This window comes from Coturnix japonica, chromosome 1 (genome assembly GCF_054131305.1).
Source record: "Coturnix japonica strain WE chromosome 1, WE-NBRP24, whole genome shotgun sequence".
In the NCBI taxonomy this organism is placed as follows: Eukaryota; Metazoa; Chordata; class Aves; order Galliformes; family Phasianidae; genus Coturnix; species Coturnix japonica.
The window spans coordinates 104,917,563-104,936,023 of record NC_140663.1 but is presented as its reverse complement, the minus strand read 5'-3'; the positions used below and the strand labels follow the sequence as shown (position 1 = coordinate 104,936,023).

The 18,461-nt window shown below is 36.3% G+C and overlaps 1 protein-coding gene across 44 annotated transcripts in view; it reads right to left on the bottom strand.

The window, feature by feature from the left end:
• DMD (dystrophin) overlaps window positions 1-18,461 on the bottom strand; it is a 1,121,556-nt gene that overhangs the window by 756,010 nt on the left and 347,085 nt on the right. For all 44 annotated transcript variants that reach the window (XM_085549559.1, XM_085549432.1, XM_085549489.1 and 41 more), the window contains exons 3-5: window positions 8,840-8,932; window positions 7,805-7,882; window positions 4,988-5,080 (exon numbers count right to left, since the gene is read on the bottom strand). In XM_085549559.1, coding sequence (XP_085405685.1) covers window positions 4,988-5,080; window positions 7,805-7,882; window positions 8,840-8,932 — 264 coding nt within the window. The remainder of the gene's footprint in view (window positions 1-4,987; window positions 5,081-7,804; window positions 7,883-8,839; window positions 8,933-18,461) is intronic.

The window sequence follows — 18,461 nt, the reverse complement described above, 5'->3', positions numbered from 1 at the left end:
GACCGCTGTTGCAGAGGACTTCTGATCTATCTGCTAGACTAACAGGAAGCCCTGGAGCCTTTGTGTGGGTGCGGGCTATCTAGGAACGCTGCACACCAGAAACAAAAGCACAGGTGCATAACATTTTATTGGAATGGTACAGAGATTCAATATGCCATCCACTATAAGACGGGGAGAGAAGTAGGGCAGAATTTAGAATGTTACTCATGACGTTAAGGTATTTTCATTTTGCTCAGTCAAACAGGGACTGGCAGCTCCCTGACAGAATGATTTAGTATTTTTTACCTACTATATTTCAGATATTCTGACTGCATGGATTACTTTTTTTTATAGCCAGAATCCCCTCAACTCTTTTAAAGCACGTTTTAAATATCTCCTTTTTAAAGAACATTTTCATAGATGTTCCAGACACCCATCAAAGAGGGGATATTCTTTACTCATTGATTTGAGGTAGAATAATAAGACTGATAGTATTTCATTTCCAGTACTGTATTTCAAAGTAAAATGGTAATTCCAATTAAAGTGCAGGCTCTGCAATAAGTGCATGAGAAGTCTGAAACTGTTAATAGCTCTGCAAAGAAGGCTAAGTGGAATATATCTCTCTGGAATATTTTCCTCATCCATATTGCTATTACTTTGCTCTTTTTCAGCATTTTCTTTGTGACTTATACAAAAGATGTTTGTTAGGTTTGGTTTTTCATTCCATTTATGAAAACAGGTTTGCTCTTATAAAAAATGAAAGCATTGAACACTGCCACACAGAATCTTTTTCTGCTCTTAAGAGAGATTTTCTTTGTCAAGCGTAACAATTCAGGAATTAATGGTATTGTTTTCTTTTTGTTTAAATGTTAATTGAGCAGTGAGGCTGAGATCACAGAACTGTGAGGAAGAGGGCAGCAGCTTCAAAGAAATAGAAACCCTAATAGATTCAGTACCACAAAGAGCTTAGGCAGCAGGTGCTCAACTCAGAACCATGGTTAAATTTGAGTGAAACTTCTAATAATAATTTGAAAAACAGGCTAGATAAGAAAGGACATAATCACCACAGGGTACAGAGAAAGCCACAAGATCTCTACTGAACAGAAATAAGAGTGGCAAGAATGAGACAAATCTTTTCTGCTGCAGTGCCTCTACAACTGAGAATTCTGATACCCACTCCGACCAGCACTGAAGCACTTTCTTTTCATGAACACTTCTTCCTTCACTTCTCTCTCTGTCTTTTATATTTCACACAAAGAGCCTGACATTTTTGTAAGAGGTGGTCTTGTTGTCATATATAATTGTAGTTCTATCCTAATGTCAGCCTGGCTGCAGCATGTTAAACTGAAAAAGCTTTTTGCCTGTTCATCTGCAGAAAAAAAAAATAAAAATATTTAACTGCCATACAACTCATATCTGCTTTTTGCATGCATGCAGGTGTACTTCATCTAGGTGACTCTTCTTAGCACTGAAAGCTCTTGGAATCATTTGCAAAAGCAGGATTGCATTGTCAAGCACAGACTGCAACAATAGCATACATAAAATCAGCCCCTTATTGTATTTAGGCTTTTTTTGGCCTCATACATAAAGCAGACTCGATACAAATCATAGGGAAAGGAATGTTTTACTCAATGGTAAAGAACTGGCAGAAAACTTTGGTTGCCCTGAGTTTGTAATTTAGTTTTAACAACAGCTTGTCGTGTTTCCAGCTGCCTAGTGTGAAGAACCGTCTGTGACAGGGAAAATAGTGCAAAGAGGAAGAAGTGACCCATCCTTAAGAAATTTATGGACTTGTTTCACTAGAAGCATTGTAAAACTGTAAAACTGTACCAAGTTAAGAACAAAGCAGAACAATCACAAACGTTCTAGATTCATGCAAATCACTTCAAAACTTGAAAGAAAAAATGGGAAAGAATGAAGACTTTTTCCACAATAGTGTAAATAAGCAGTTTCAACTTTCAGTTCTTTGAGGGAAAAATGCAGCAAACCAACATCTCCAGAGTACTGTTTAAAAAGAGAAAATCCTATGCACAAATCTGGCTTTATATTTCTTCTATTTATTCATTATTCAGCAGAAACTGCATTATCATATAACAATGTCTTCCTGCAAAACACAGCTTTATCTATTGTTTAGAATAGAAACTGACATTCAGTTCTATCCAAATTAGAATCTAATTATAAAGTTTCAAATAAAAAGACAAATCCATAATCTGCAGGTTACTTCCTTTAAACAATCCCATAAATAGATTGACATAGAACACTATAGACTGAACATGGGCTGAATAATGAATACTCAGGAAAGCATCACATTATTAATCCCTACTTTGTAAATATGGTCCCTGGTCTTTTCATACATGGATAATTCAGCTGATGCTACTGGTATCATCACTGTCACTGGACTCCTGACATCTGAAGAACCTATATACTGCAAACAAGAACAGGTATCCTAAGCTCATATGCTGATCATTAAAAACCTCACCAAACTATGAGGAATGCTGAGAAAATGTGAAAGAAAAATTAGTAAATACTAATCATATTAAGGCACATATTCAACACTTCTTTTCAGGTAAAAAATGTTAACTAATGAAAATGTGAATTTTAACAGTCACTACTCATCTCAGTCCATAATTCATATAAATTAAAGCACAGTGATTCCAGAATAATTGGTAGAAGATTCTCGGATAGGTTTCATTTTCCATCTGCTCTTAGTAAGTAATTTAGAACAGTGTTGTGCAATTAAACTAAAAGTATTGGGAAGTGAGACAGAGATAGAAGTGATTTAACAATTTGCAGCTTTTCTCAGTTGCTTTCATTACAACTTATCCTGTAAAATTAGTAAGGAATTGCTCCCTATGGCCATGAATTATACACATGTGATTTTCTGACAGGAGTGTTTAGTTTTTAATAAAAACTCCTTTAGGTTCTGTTTCCCACTATATTTTCATGTAATGCTACATAAACTTCTAGGTTATTACTTGGAGACCTGAACCAGCACAAATGGAGAGGCTGTTAACCTAGACTCATAGAAACACACAGACTTAGAGCATCTAAATGCTAATTCCTTCCAAATGTTTATTTTACTGCTATCCCACACTTTGTTTTCCAAAGCGTCTCCATCTAACATGTTGACTTATCTATAACAAAATTTCTCATTTCTCTCTAAAGTGAAAAGCTAAATGACCAATATCTGCTTAAATTAATTGTTTGGAAAGCAATTTTTGGGGGTTTTAGAATAATTCTTGGAAAGATGGGTTGGCTGTGGAAAGCATGAAATATGATAATTTAATTAAATTAAAAGAGTCTCATCTACAAGAAGGGTCATAAGTAGGATCCAGTGAACTACAGGCCTGTCAGGCAGACCTTGGTGCCAGAAAAGGTTATGAAGCAGATCATCTTGAGGGAGATCACAGGGCATGTGTGAGACAACCAGGGGATGAGGCCCAGAAAGCATGGGTTCGTGAAAGGCAGGTCCTGCTCGACCAACCTCATCTCCTTATATAATTGAGTAACTTGCCTAGTGGATGAGTGAAAGGATGTTGATGTAGTCCACCTAGACTTCAGCAAAGCTTTTGACGCTGCCTCCCACAATATTCTCCTGCAGAAGCTGACAACCCATGGCTTAGACTGACTGATACACTCTTGGCTGGGTATAAAACTGGCTGGATTGCCAGGCCCAGAGACTGGTGGTAAAGGGAACTAAATTCAGCTGGTGAACAGTCACAAGTAGCGTTCCCCAGAGTTTGGTACTGCAATCATCCTGTTTAATATATACATTGATGACCTAGGTATGAGGACTGAGAGCAACTCAGACAGTATGCAAATAACAGCAAGTTGAGATTTGACTGGGGGTAGGAAGGATTCTTCAGAAGGATCTGGACAGACCAGACAGCTGGGCTGCACCAATGGAATGAAGTTCAACAAGACTCCTTCTGCCTCCTGCACATTGACCACAACAACCCCAGGCAATGTTACAGACTGGGACAGAGTGGCTGGAGGACTGTGTGGACCTGAAGGTGTTGGTCAACACTCATCTGAACATGAGCCAGCAGTATGCCCAGGTGGACAAGAAGGCCAATGGCATCCCAGCATGTATTAGAAATAACAGCCATCAGGAACAGGGAGGTGATTGTTCCCCTGTACTCAGCTCTGATGAGGAACAATTTGAGTGCTTTTGGGCCTTCTATACAAGAAAGACATGGAGGCCCTGGTGCTTGATCAGAAAAGGGCAACAAAGCTGGTGAGAGGTCTGGAACACAGGTCTTATAAGGAGCAGCTGAGGGAACTGAGTTTCTTTACTTTGGAGAAGAGGTGGATCAGGGGAGACATTACTGATCCCTACAACCACATGAAAGGAGGTTGAGGCAAAGTGGAAGGTAACTCTTCTTCCACGTAATTAGCAATAAGACAAATGGGAATGGCCTCAAGTTGTGCCAGGGATGTTCAGATTGGATATTAGGAAAAAAATTATTCACTGAGTGAGTACTCAGGCACTGGAACAGGCTGCCCAGGGAGGTGGTTGAGTCACTGTTCCTGGAGGTGCTCAAGAAACATTTAGATGTTTCTAAACTCAGGGACATGGTTTATTGGGGAAATACTGGTAGTAGGTAGATGGTTAGACTTGATGATCTTGGAGGTCTTTTCCAACTGTGGTGTTGCTATGACTCTATGATTCATATTCTAAGATTCTTAAAGGAAAAGGGATTATGAAAGCTATATATCCACGTTAGTTTTGTCTATTCATTTTTCTTACAATAACTGTTTTATATACTCTCTTGCAATGTCTAGCTGTGAAATTACAGTCAAAACAGCTGCTGCTGAAACCTACTATATCTTCTTAAGATACTTAATATCCTAGATGATGCATAAACAGACTCATAAAACCTGCTGATTTAGGAACTTATATTGCTTACAGAGTCTATGCTTATTTAGTAGTTTGAAGCTGGATAGTAGTGGAATTAAGTATAAGAATAAAAATATATCACAGAAAACATGCTGTGGTGCCACTCACCTGCCAGTGAAGGATTATATTCCAGATCAAACCAAGGGTCAATTTATGATTGCCATCCACGATGTCTGAGCTCCCAATATTTACCAAATCAACCTATTAAAATATGTTTTTAAAAACGGTATTAGATTAATGGCAAGCATGAGAGGTTGGTATTAGTTTCATACATTTGGTAATTAACTTTCTTCGGGGTGAGGGAGAGTTAGGAACAGGCTAGGATAAATCTTGCATTTTGTATCTGCTGTTTATAAAATGTCCAGCTCATATTTTATAATTGGCACAGATAATGTGCTAGCAAAAAGCAAGCGATGATCTAGAGCTCCAATTATTTCAGCTGTGAGAACAAAGAATTAAAAGTAATAGTTAATAATAATTTTAAAATCTTTTATAATAAGGTTCTACAATCACAAATCACAAACCCAAAGGTTAACACAGGAAAGTTCCACATTATTCTCTTCAGCACCTTATGTATCATACTTTGGCAAAAGCAACACATATATCTAGGCTCTGCAAGAACCTACAAGAATTAAGATACTATTCTACATATTTATATTAAAATAGAACTAATTTTGTCTTTCTAAAATTCTGCAATGCAGAAGGCATGGCACAATTTATTTTAGAGTACAGAAAAAAAACATGACTGTGATCTACACATCTCTTTCCATATTTCTTTGTTAAGCAATGTCATTTTCCACAATTATATTATGCATTTCTAATTGCAGAATGCATCAGCAATTGCCAACCTGGAATATTCTTTATTCCACTTGTGAAATGGTCCTTCATGCTCTTCCACTTTTTATGCTATTTAAAAAATAATGCCAAATTCAGAACTGGGAGAGCAAGACAACACACCTTGGTTGGGGGGGGTTGGGGGGGGAGGGCGGGGGGGGGAGGAAACTAAGATTCTGGAATTTATTTCCCCACTGTTTCATAGATTTAGTTTTTCATGGTCAGAACTAATTAACTAATTCTTATATGTTAAAATACCTTGCTTCTTCACAAATTGCAGTCTTCATATCTCTATTATACATCTGTAGTTATTTGAAGTTACATCTATGCAATAACTAAAGGTTTTGCAAACTGAAACCTAAAGTTACCTTCAGTACAATGATGGATAGGTCATTTTTACTAATCGCATATGAAACAGGTATTTGGCGAGAGCTTGAAATTTTTTCTTTAACAATTAATACTTTTTTTTTATTTTTTTTTCCCCCTAAGAAATGTATTAGTTGCTATTCACTCTAGTCAATGGTGTCTTGGAACATTTCCCAAATGGAGTATTATATCCTAACCATCATTGGGGTCCATCTAGCAAGTGATCCACTACGAAGTTTATTAGGGTACCAGCTACAAGTTTTACACATCAGATCCTCTGCCTGTATTTGGAAATTGAATCTTTGTCACAGAGACTATATTTGTTTAACTGAAACAGAAGAACTCTTTCCAGTCTCCTTTAACTTTGTCTGAGTTCACATTACAACAATTCTCTGCCTGAATAACAGGAATAACCATAAGAAAAAAAAAAAAATCAAAATCAAAATCTGTAGAATTGATGGATTGGAAGTGGTGGCGTTTTTCAGTCTTAAAGGAGTGCACAATCTCAGAGCAAGGATGGGAAACATTACCATTAGTTACAGGCTTTAAATATCCATAGCACTGTTGATTTTGCATTTCTGAAGTTCTATAGAAATCACACTTGAGATTATTTTGAAGGTTGAGGAAGCTATTTCAAAAGCACATCTTTTAGCTTCATACTGATCTGATCAAAAATATTTTGCACAGCTTTTATGATCTTCATTTTACGGATATAATGGCCACACAGAGTACACACTCTACTTTGTAAAAGGATGCAGTCTGTTCTATGTTGTTCAATCAGTGCTTTGTTTTCTTTCTACATTTGAAAGGGATTATCCTGGAAACTGAATGAAAAGCACATTAATGGATTTGGTTGATATTTACTAAATGTTTTTAAAAATATTTACTGTGAAAATGTGAAATGTGAAAATGTGTCCAATAAAAATCTTTTTGCATATTTTGAAACATATGGCTGGTTTCTTTTTTTCTTTTTCTTTTTTTTTTTTTTTTTTCTCAATAATGTCATATACTGCAAATTGTGAAGAATTAGAAGCTTTGCCTCCTATTTATTTGCATTAAATTTCATTTAAAAATCATGGTATAGGTCTTCATGATAGTCTTATAAGGTCACTTTCATTTATGCACAAATCTCTAGACGGATAAGCATTACCTTGGATTTATAAAATCAATGTCTTTATTCAGCAGCTGAACTCAAGCATGTTTAGTGACCTACTGCAGCTATCAAGAAATCCAATATCAAATGCAGCACAGAATACATTATCACTGTTCCATCACGTCTTACAGTGAAGTTTAAGTGAACGTTTGAATTTATTCCTGAGGAGGATGTACAGTATAATTAGTTGGCCATTGAAAATGTCTGCAAAAGTTATGGACCCATTAGAATGCTTGCACAATGAAGATTTTACTAGAATATTTACTCTAAAAAGATGCACAAGATTCTGGCCTGAAAAGTCGATTTTGACAATAATTTTTAAAAGCATTTATTAAACACCATGCATTACTATAAAATTCTACGTGTTGATCAGTCTTCAAATGGCATTCATTATGGATAAATTATTCAAACACTTGCTGGCAGTGGATTTGAAATACATTCCATACTGGAGCTGAACCTCTAAATAAGTGTCCAAGTCACATTAACAAAACTGCCTTGATTCCAGAAATTTTATTCTTTAGTCCAGTATTTATTCTGTAGGATGTTCTGCCCCTGACCAACTGATGACTTACATTATTTCTCTGCAAAATCTGCAGTGCTTTGTTGACATTGTTCAAAGCATGTACTCTTGTGGAGCCCTTTTCTTTTGCCTACAAAGGAAATAAAATAAAATTGACCATCCAGAATCAGAAAATGGAATACACTATATATAATACAAATTTCATATTACACTTGCAGTTTCATATTCTGTAAGTTTATGACAATATTAGTGAGGGTATTACAATACATTGTGCATATTCACCTTCTTCATATGAAATAGAGGTAATTGTGAAACAAACTGGATCCACAGTTGGAAGCTAATTTAGTATCTTGACATTTTCCAGTGAATGAATCATTGAAATGTATATAAAAATAGATAATTTCAGACTGTTTATATTCTGATTGTTTTCTGCTCCATGGCACAATTCAGGAACATTACTATATCAACCAAACAGATAAGTATCAGATTGTAGAATATTTATTTACAAGCATAGCTTCTCTGGACTTACCTCTCAGCCTGTTTGATTACTCTTTTATGAGAAAGTTTCAAGAAAGACTCCAAACTCAGAGTGCAATCAGGAACTCAAGAGGCAGTAGCCAAAATTAGGTTTGATGTTCTGCTTTAGAATTTAGAAGTTTATAAGAGCAAGGCAGTCTGAATTTTTAGATGTGTATTACTTCAATTACTTCAATATATTAACGATGAGTACGACATTTATTAGAAAAATATTCTAATTATATACATTAAATAATATTATGTTCGGTAATAATCTCTACAGATGAATAATTGCTGAATTACCGCTAAAAACCCAAATACCTAAATGAATCAAATCTCATCCTTTTTTCTCTTTACCAATATATGCATGCATATTTGATCATTTTCATGTTACGTATAACCCTATCTAAGACTTCCTGTCAAATATAGAGTTCAGTTATAGTGTTTCCTCAATTTCAAATTAAAATTGAAGATACTGTTTCCTCATCAATGGGAGAAATTAACAGATAACGTACGACAACTGTTGTAACATCATGTCTTCAATATAGGGCAGTAACATTAATATACATACAATTTTTTGGCCTATAAGGCATTCCAGAAGCTCCAGAAGTTTTCGTCCATCTCGAAAATCATTAAAAAGATCTTCAATGCAACGTCTTCCACACTGAAATGTAACAAAAGCTTCAGTTAGTTCAAAACAAACACAAGAATCAGAATTGCTAAATTATGGCATCCAACTCAGAAAGCTGAAAAAGCCATCATCATGAAAATTTGTATATTCTGTTTGTGTAAAAATATAGTGCAAATCTAATTAATTAATAAATACATGAAATATAGTACAATGTAAAGGAAAAAAAATATATTACTACTGAACTTGTAGGATTTTTTTCACATACATCCACATCATAACAAAGTTCCATTGAGTCAGAGAGATTGGTGTCACCTATTTTAAGTAGTTATGGCTCAGGGGAGACCTTATAGCTCTCTGTAACTTCCTGAAGGGGGGTTGTAGTGAGCTGGGGGTTGGCCTCTTCTCTCATGTAATCAGTGATGGAACTAGAGGGAATGGTTTTAAGTTGTGTCAGGGGAGATTCAGGCTGGACATTAGGAAGTATTACTTTTCGGAAAGAGTAGTCAGGCATTGGAATGCACTGCCCAGGGAGGTGTTGGAGTCACCGATCATGGGAGTGTTCAAGAAACGCTTGGATGTGGTGCTGAGGAATATGATTTAACCTGGAAGTATGGTTGGACTAGATGATCTTCTAGGTCTTTTCCAACCTTGATAATTCTGTGATTCTGTGATTCTGTGATCCTTCATTCCCTCTTAAACTACTGATTTCATAGGTTTAATATGAGGTACTGTTGTGTTCATGCAGCCAAGACAGCAAACCACATTTTGGGGTGCATTAAACACAGCATGCTGAGCAAGAGAGGTAATTCTCCCATTATATTTAGTATTGATGTGGCCTTATCCTGTAAAGCTCTAGGCTTTGCCATTTGAAAAGGACATTACAGTCCTTGAAAATGCCCAGAGGACACGAAGGTTTATAACAGGGCTGAAGATATGTCCTGTGAGGGGAAGCTGAGGGCACGGGCTGTCCAGTCTGGAAAAGAGAAGGCTGGGAGGTGACCTCACTGCTTTCTGCAGTTCCCCGAAGAGAAGAAGCAGAGGGAGATGCTGGGCTATGCTCCTGCCAGTGACATAACAGGAATGGCATAAGGCTGTGCCAGGTGAGGGTAAGATAGGCATGAAGGAAGTTTATTTACCACGAGGATGGTAACAGGTTCCCCAGTGTGGTGCTTGAAGCCCCAGTCTTGCCTGTATTCAAGCATTTGGATAATGTACTCATTAATATGCTTAACTTGTGGTTAGCCTTGGAGTGGTCAGGTATTTGGTCTCTGCAATATCTGAAGATCTCGTTCAGTTGAACTATTTTATTTTCTTCTATTTTGTTCTATTCTATCTGTGAGGAAGTGTTGCAGAACCAACCATTTGCATACACTATTACTCAAACAATTAGGCCAGAACTAAATAACAGTGAAGCCTGAACACAAACTGGCTCTGTCAACTGAGGTTTGTGTTTTAGGAGAAAAGTAAGAAAAATAATTTGCCAAAAGCCAGAAATATATACCAAGCTGAAATGTCTAACAGTCTCTTTTTCAAGTGCTAAAAGATAACTTGTAATTACACAAAGAAAGCAAGTCATAGACATTATTCTAATGAGGGTCTGACAAAGGTCTATGTTGATAGGACATACTTGGATTTATACTGAATCAGGGCCTCATTACTGTAAGTAAGATAATTTGTATTTCTACATAGTATCAGCAAAAGAAAAAAGGGTGATGTGATCATGGTAAAAGATTATTTACTCTTCCTATCATTAGGTTAAGTTTCTGGGCTGATACTTGGACTAATGCATTAGATTTTAACAATGCAGCAATATAAATTTGCATAGCTTAGTCACTTTGTAACTTTTATGAGCATCTCTGTCTTTTGAAAACCAACTGTTTGCATGAACTCTATTGACAAGAACAATAAAAATGGTGATTGTTTTGTAGAGTGTCAAGGAGTCTCAGCCGTCCATGTTATTCCTAATTTCTAAGTTTCACAGATGCTTTGATTCATTTGAGAGGAAAATCCTGTAATTTAATTTGCTAGTATTGACATCATGGTGACCATGCTACATTGTGCATCTTCCTCATTTACTATGAAGCACTGTAGAACTGGGAATCCATTTTACATGGAAAACATTTGCTTTTCTTTTAGCACAGTTGTTTTGGAATGCACAATACTAGCTGGAATTAAATAAGAAATGTTTGGTTTTTTTTGTTTGTTTTTCCAGAAAATGACATTTTTTTCCCAGAAAGTTTCTAAAACAGAGAATGGAATTAAGGACATTTTCCGGTGCTAGATTCATTTTTATTTTTATTTTTTCCCCCTTAAATCAAACAGTATTTATATGTACAGCACAACATACACTGTCATTGACTACTCTGGTATGACTCCCTCTTTCTCTCACTGCTGCTTCTTTTCTGAAGTAGTACTTCCATTCAGTCCTTTCAGTTTTTTGGTAATATCTTGTTTCTGTTTCATGAAATGAACAAATACAGGACAGCAAATATTTTCTACAGCACTGGGGATCTTTGTTCTTTAGGCAACTTTCACAACCTGCACTATCCATTCTAATAGATAATTTCTACCTGATACAAATGCTGCCATTTGATTCCTGGAAACATTTGAAAACTAGTACGGAATAAATTCACATCTGCTTTATAAGCCCTGCCCAGTCTCTTGAAATATGAGTTTTAACTAATAAGACTGAGTGCTTGCTATGATAAATAGCTTTACTAAACTGTTTCCAATGTTACAAACACCACATGCCTAGTCAATTCACACACAGTATTCCTGAATTTGTATATTACTTATTCAATATAGCACAAATTGAAATGCTGGCATTTGACTAAATTGGAGAGATGTTACTTTGTTCCCTAATTTTGTAGAACTGAAGTTATTTTTGCAGAGGGAAAGAACAAGACATATGCAATTTTAAAGGAACATATTAGCACTCTTTAGAAAGTTCAAGTGATCAATAGACCCTTCTGTAATACTCTGGTAGAATCATGCCCCTAGAGTTACTGAATCATTCTGAGAATATGAGCATGACATTTTGGTAACAGAACATAATTACATCACTATCATAAGGGAAGAACAGAATTGGACTTCATGACTGCCTGTCTGTCTTCCATTTTGTAGTTTTAAATTATTCACACAGTTTTAGTTGAAATCCATCTAGGACAGATTAAAATTCTACTTGACAAAATAATGTGGGATATATTTTTCTTTTTCCTTTCAGAAAGGAAATAAAATCACAGCATGGCAGTAGCTGCTGCAAGACATTTTATTACAAATATATCACAAATAAACCTTAAACAAAAGTTACCATTGATTTTTGAGCATCTTGGAAGTATAATTTCTATTAATCAGCAACTAAAAATACCTTAAGACACTCTAGGCTGCTGTCACACATCTCATCCTTACCCTTAAGAAGGCTGTGATTTTTCTGGCAATAGGGTAATTAAATCTTTGTACTCAATAGATTGAATGTTTTCAGTGGATTGACACTGCAGTAAGTCTTCGGAAACAAAGGTTTCACAGAAGCATCAAATAAATGCATTGTATTTTCAAGGACATTGAAAAGTGTGTTTTAGGTTGTATGCAGCTTCACAAGCAACTAGAAAACAATTAGAGCTAGTCATAGGCCTAAGTTATACATTTTTACAATAGCCTTGCTTAAAACTTATATATATATTTTTTAAGTTATGAACTGATGCTTTTTACCTGCAGAGGAATTTAAATGTATACAAGAATCCCCTGTGCAGTTTACATGCATGACAATTTGTATTACAAATATATATATATATATATATATATATATATATAATGTAAAAAACTGCTGTAGGCTGAAATGCTGAATCAGATTTCCCTTTATAAGACTGATGATGGAACAGGTGGGAGAAAATAGAGAGGGTACAGGACAGAGGAAGGACTGCAGCTACTCCGAATGAGGCATAGCAGCCTGATTGGCAGCAAACAGAAACTAGAGATAATTATATAGTTTGACTCCACATATAAACTAGAATATTAGTTGTATAGTTTAGCAAAGTAATTTGAATCTTTCTCATCCTCTCTTGCATATTTTAGGGAGTTAGACAATTAATGGAGACAATGGTTTGGAGGAAGGAATGAAAATGACAATTGAAACAATAAATGGAAGAAAGAGGGAATAACTGTTAAACTGTGGTTTTGTTTTGTTTTTTTTTTTTGCTTTTTTTTTGTTTGTTTGTTTGTTTGTTTTGGTGTGTGTGAGTGGTTGTTGTTGTTGTTTTAAGTGAAAGAAACAGTGAAGTCTTTCCAGAGTACGAGTAAAAACAACAAGAAAAACAACAATAATAATAACCTAAAAGGAATTTATTAGAATCTTTATGAGTAGAAAGACTCTGGAGATTTAAATACACAGCAGTGTTTTACATATTATTTAACCTACTATCTTATGTTGAATAAAGGTCAAAACAGACAGTTCTCTTTGTTTAGCTGATATGGCCATTTGGCAGAAACTTGCTGATCTTTACATAACGTAAGAAGACCCATACGAAATCCAAAGGATTTATTCTAAAAAGAAAATCACAAAAGAATGTGATGCAGGAGGGAAGATAAGATTCCTGTTTTATTATAGATGAAATTAAACTCCCAACTTAAATGAAGACAGAGGAGAGCTCTGACTAGAATTCTGAACATCACATGGAGGAAAAAAAATCCCTGTTACCCTGCCAAACTGCACAAGCCTTAATCTTACAATTACTGGGAAATTTACAATTAACAGCCTGGAAAAACAGGACCACTTGCAGTAGTGTCTTCCACCACATACTATAAGAGAATGTGTACTTAAGTGTATTCCATGCATTAACTCAGCCACATGTACACAGCCTATAATGCTCTCAGTATTAATTAAACTGAAATAATTGAAAATGTACAAGTTACTTTCCAAACTCAGACAGCAATTCAATCAATCCCATGACAAAGAACATCGCTGAAAAAAAAGAAAAAAGCAGGTAGAAAAGAGAGAAAAGAGAAAATTGAGAAACAGACTGCAAGCAAGGGTCAGTAGATAAATGCTGAAAAAAATTGATTGTGAATATATTTAAAAATCTTAGAACATCAAGTTCTATCCTATTCACCTCACTACTGTTTGATTTTTGTGACAATTTGTTTTTTGTGTTCTTCTTTCCAAAGACTCTGTATCAGATCTCTTTTTCCCCACGTAAACTCAAAAAAATGTCATAAAAAGATTTAATAGTTATTCTTCACATGCATTATGGAAGAAGTTAATACTAAAGGAATCACTGCTTGAAAATATGGTATTGTGTGAAAAGATCTCTTTTCAGTGCCATGTGCCAACTAGTAATTATGAAAGTGATACAGAAAGGAATATCAAGTAATTGATAACTTGTATGGAGAGGGTACAAAAATGTCTGTTAATGAACACAGTCTCTTGTGTTACTTAGTGCTCAAAAACATTTAATTCAAAGCTTTAAAAATTCTGAGTTTTGTGTAAAACCGTTGGCAAACATTACTTCTTAGAATAAGTTTGCATTAATAAATTGGCATAGACAAATTCTACACAAAGGGAAACTAAAGGTAAATAATGGGGAACAGGAAGGGAAAGGGGGCAAGAAGGAAGAAAAAAGGAAGGGAAGAGAAGGAAGAGAGGAAGAGGATTATGAACAAGTCATATCTTGGATTTTCTCCCACAGGCTATCAGGGTAGAAAGGTACTTCTGAGTGTCAAACTCTCAAAATTTCAAGAAATGAGTTCACAGTGATGACTCCAGCAAAATACATGACAACAGAAGATCATAAGATAGCTATTATTTAAGGTTCTTTAATATGAATGCATTATTTATTATTACACAATTGCCATATAATGTCCGACTTATTTTTCAGAAAAATCATAGAGCGTAAAACTTGGTTGAGGAGGAGATCTCAGACTTTGTTTTCTACATATTTAGATTGCACTTTTTGTACGAGGGTAGGCTAGATACTAAGAGGATTATTACAGCAATACAAGTTGGAAGCTGTTTTTAGGCATTTCACAGTATTACTGGGGCTTATTATTATCAGTTCATCTGGGAAATTTAGCAACAGAAAGTATCAAAAGATAAGAGATATGCTGAATAAATTAAAGGAGATTTTGACATTGTAAAGACACTCTGTCTTTTCAAGGTTAGGCATGACAGCAGACAAAGATTTAAGATTACATTAGGCTTCAATAAGAAAAATATGGTCAGAATAAAGCTAATGGATGCAAAAGTCTTTCAGACTTCTAGAAGAGTGAAGTAACTGAGACTTCAGCTTGGGACAAGGCCTGTACCTTCAGGAGCAGCATGGAAACCAGGCTGTTGTGTCCAGAAAGACATTGTGGTGCCCTGGTGTGCTGGGCTGTGGAAAAAGAGCCAGAGGTGCCCTGCACTTTGGCCATGACCTTAAGGTCCTGAATACTAAAAACAAAACCAAGAAAAGATGCTGCCCAGGAAGACAGGACCTGGGCAACAGGGCTTCAAGTAACATTTTGAAGTCATTTTCTCTTCAGTTTGTAAAGATGTAAATTTTGGTGAAGGATGTCAGAAAGAAATTAAAGCTTGATTGGCTTACAGATGCTATCCTTAGCAAGACTTTAAGAATCAGCCTTTTCTTGCAGTATGTTTGATGCCTCACTCTGTGAAACAATAAAGGAAAGCTATTGAGCTAATCTCAACAGGTCTTTTGAGTTATTTTTTTAATAAAAAAGGGATTATTAATACTTGCTCTTGCTCTGATAAATATATTAAAGGTTGAATTTCTTTCCCAGACACATTCCTTTATGGTTCATTCAGTTCTGCTGGGAAGTTCCATGAAACTGACTGACATTTCCTTTCACTGATGCTGGATTACTACTAAAGCATCAAAAGATATTGTTCCCATCTTCCAGAGGGAAGAACAATGCACCAGGCACAGTTTAATTAGGCCACAGCTTTACAGGCTTATGGGAAACCAAGCTGAGAAATTACTCAAGCAGTGTAAGCTGTCATTCCTCCCTTCATCCTTCTCTCCTGATAGAAAATGGAGGCCTTTCCATCTTCTGCAGGAGAAACTCCACAGCAGCCACTGCTGAGTCTAACACTGCAAACTCTATCCTTACATGGATATGAAGGGGAAGGTCTTACAAATTGTCTAAAGGAAATTCATACCTGGGGGAAAAGATTCATGCTCCCAGAGCAGAGGCCAGTTTCATCCCCATACTCTAACACTTGTGTGTTGCCACCTCATTCTCCTGGTACTTCTGTTAAGTTCTTCAGGTTGTTTCCCCCTCAACACACACAGTCACTGCAGTTTTGTAGTGTTATTGCAGAGAAGGGTACTCACACATGCTTAAGTTTCTGAAGAACACCCTGCTATCTCAGTTCTAAGATACATCACAAAATGTCAATGAAGGAGCTACGCATATCCAGAACAGGAAATAAAGACATAAAGGTAGACCTGTTAGTACAGCTAATATCTGGTTTTCTTAGCATGCCAAAATTTGTTTCTCTAAATTAATTGCAAATTAAAGAAGAAGCAAATAAATTTATCATAGTAATCAAAACCTTGTCTGCTTTTTGAGACAGATGGCAATCACTCTGAAGTTCTGTACAACCCCAAGGCATAGTGCATAATGAAAAAGGATAGGGATGTGTGGGAAGTTCTGATGTCAGAGAAGCAGAAGAGCTCATCAGCAAGTGAAGAGCAGCCTCACCAAAGCCTCCAGTTATTGCTCAGGCTATGCAGATAATCTATCTTATCTCCTCAGTACAGTTTATCATATGCTTCTGAAGCCAGAATATAAGGCCAAGAGCCAACATTTTAAAATGATTTTTTTTGTAATGTCTTCTATTTTACCTTTCCATTGTTAAATTCTGCTATAAGATTAATTATGAGATAATTAAAATACCAGAAGTTTTATCATGTGTAACAAAACTTTCTAAAGTTATGATTCAGTGCTTCCCATCCCTGGGAATGCTTAAATTCACGAAACTGAATTATCTTCTCTGTTCTGAAAGCAAAGGGAACTCTCTATTTATTAATTAGACACACGACATTTTAAAAGTCAAACTTTTATTCTATTTTCAAGTGAAGTTTCCTTATGAGGTTTGTTCATCAAAACTTAAATTCACTTTAATTAGCCATTCTACCTTATCTATTAATACAATTTGAAAATGAGATTTTGAAATGAATCACATCACTAACCAGATTATTTTTTCCTGATCCAGACTATTGCATATTTCATAAGAACAAAATTAGATTAAGAACAGATATTGATTGTAATGTCATGATAATATTAAAAAAAATCTGAAGTTCTGTTTTGAACAACATAATAAAATCTACTTATGCGGTCTCTAATTAGAGCAGGAAAAATGTCCTATAATGCCATCAACAGCCGTTTCTAATAGAGTTACAATATAGAATCTCCCAGAGGGGTATATGATCCATAATGCCAACTACTACAATTGAAAGAACTATTTTCAGTGATTTTAATACTATTTTTCATAAAGGTAAACTATTCCCATAGAAAAAAAAATATAAAATACATTGACATTGCTCACTATGGGCAGATCATAAGCATGCAAATCAAAGCATAAGCTATGTTTTAAGCAAATCTTGGTGGGCTAATCCAAAGCTGACATAGATGTTTTAATCAACTCTGAGTGTCACACCTGAGTGTGACAGGTTTAAAATTCTTCAGATATCCATTAATATGAAAATAAGCAAAAGCTCATTCTTTCATATGTGATGCATACATAGAATCACACAATCACAGAATATCCTGAGTTGGAAAGAACCCACAAGGATTGGTGACTCTGGCTCCACACAGCACCATCCAGACCCTACATCTGAGAGCGCTGTCCAGACGCTCCCAGAACTCTGGCACTGGGGGCCATGCCCACAGCCCCATGCAACCCGTTCCATGCCCGCCACCCTCTGGTGCAGACCCTTTCCCTGACCCCCAGCTGCACCTCCCCTGACACAGCCCTATTGCTGTCACCAGAGAGCAGAGCTCAGTACTGCTCTTCTGATCCCCTCGTGAGGAACTGCTGGCCACCATGAGGCCTCCTCTTCTATGGGCTAAGCAAACCCAGGGACTTCTGCCATCTGCATAGCTCTCCTTACCATGGTAAGACTATTACATCCTTCTTATGTTGTGGCATGCCAACCTGCACACAGTGGTCGAGCCGAAGCTGCACCAGAAAGAGCAGAGGGGAACAACCCATTCCCTGACCTGGTGGAAGTGCTGGGCTTGATGAAGCCCGTGGCAGAGATGGCCCTTCTGGCTGCCAGGGCACACTGCTGACTCAGTTTCAACTTGCCACTAACCAGAACCCTCAGATCCCTTCCCACAAAGCTGTTCTCCAGCTCCTCATCCTCTAGATTGTATGCAGAAACAGGGCTGCCCCATCCCAGTTGCAGAATCCAACACTTGTTCTTTCTAATGCAGATGGTAAGCACTCTCAAATTTGTCAAGACTGTGGTACAAGGCCTCTCTATCCTCAAGGAGTCTACTCAATTTAATATCATATACTACTTTACTTAATATAACTTCCAGATCTTTATTGGAATCATCA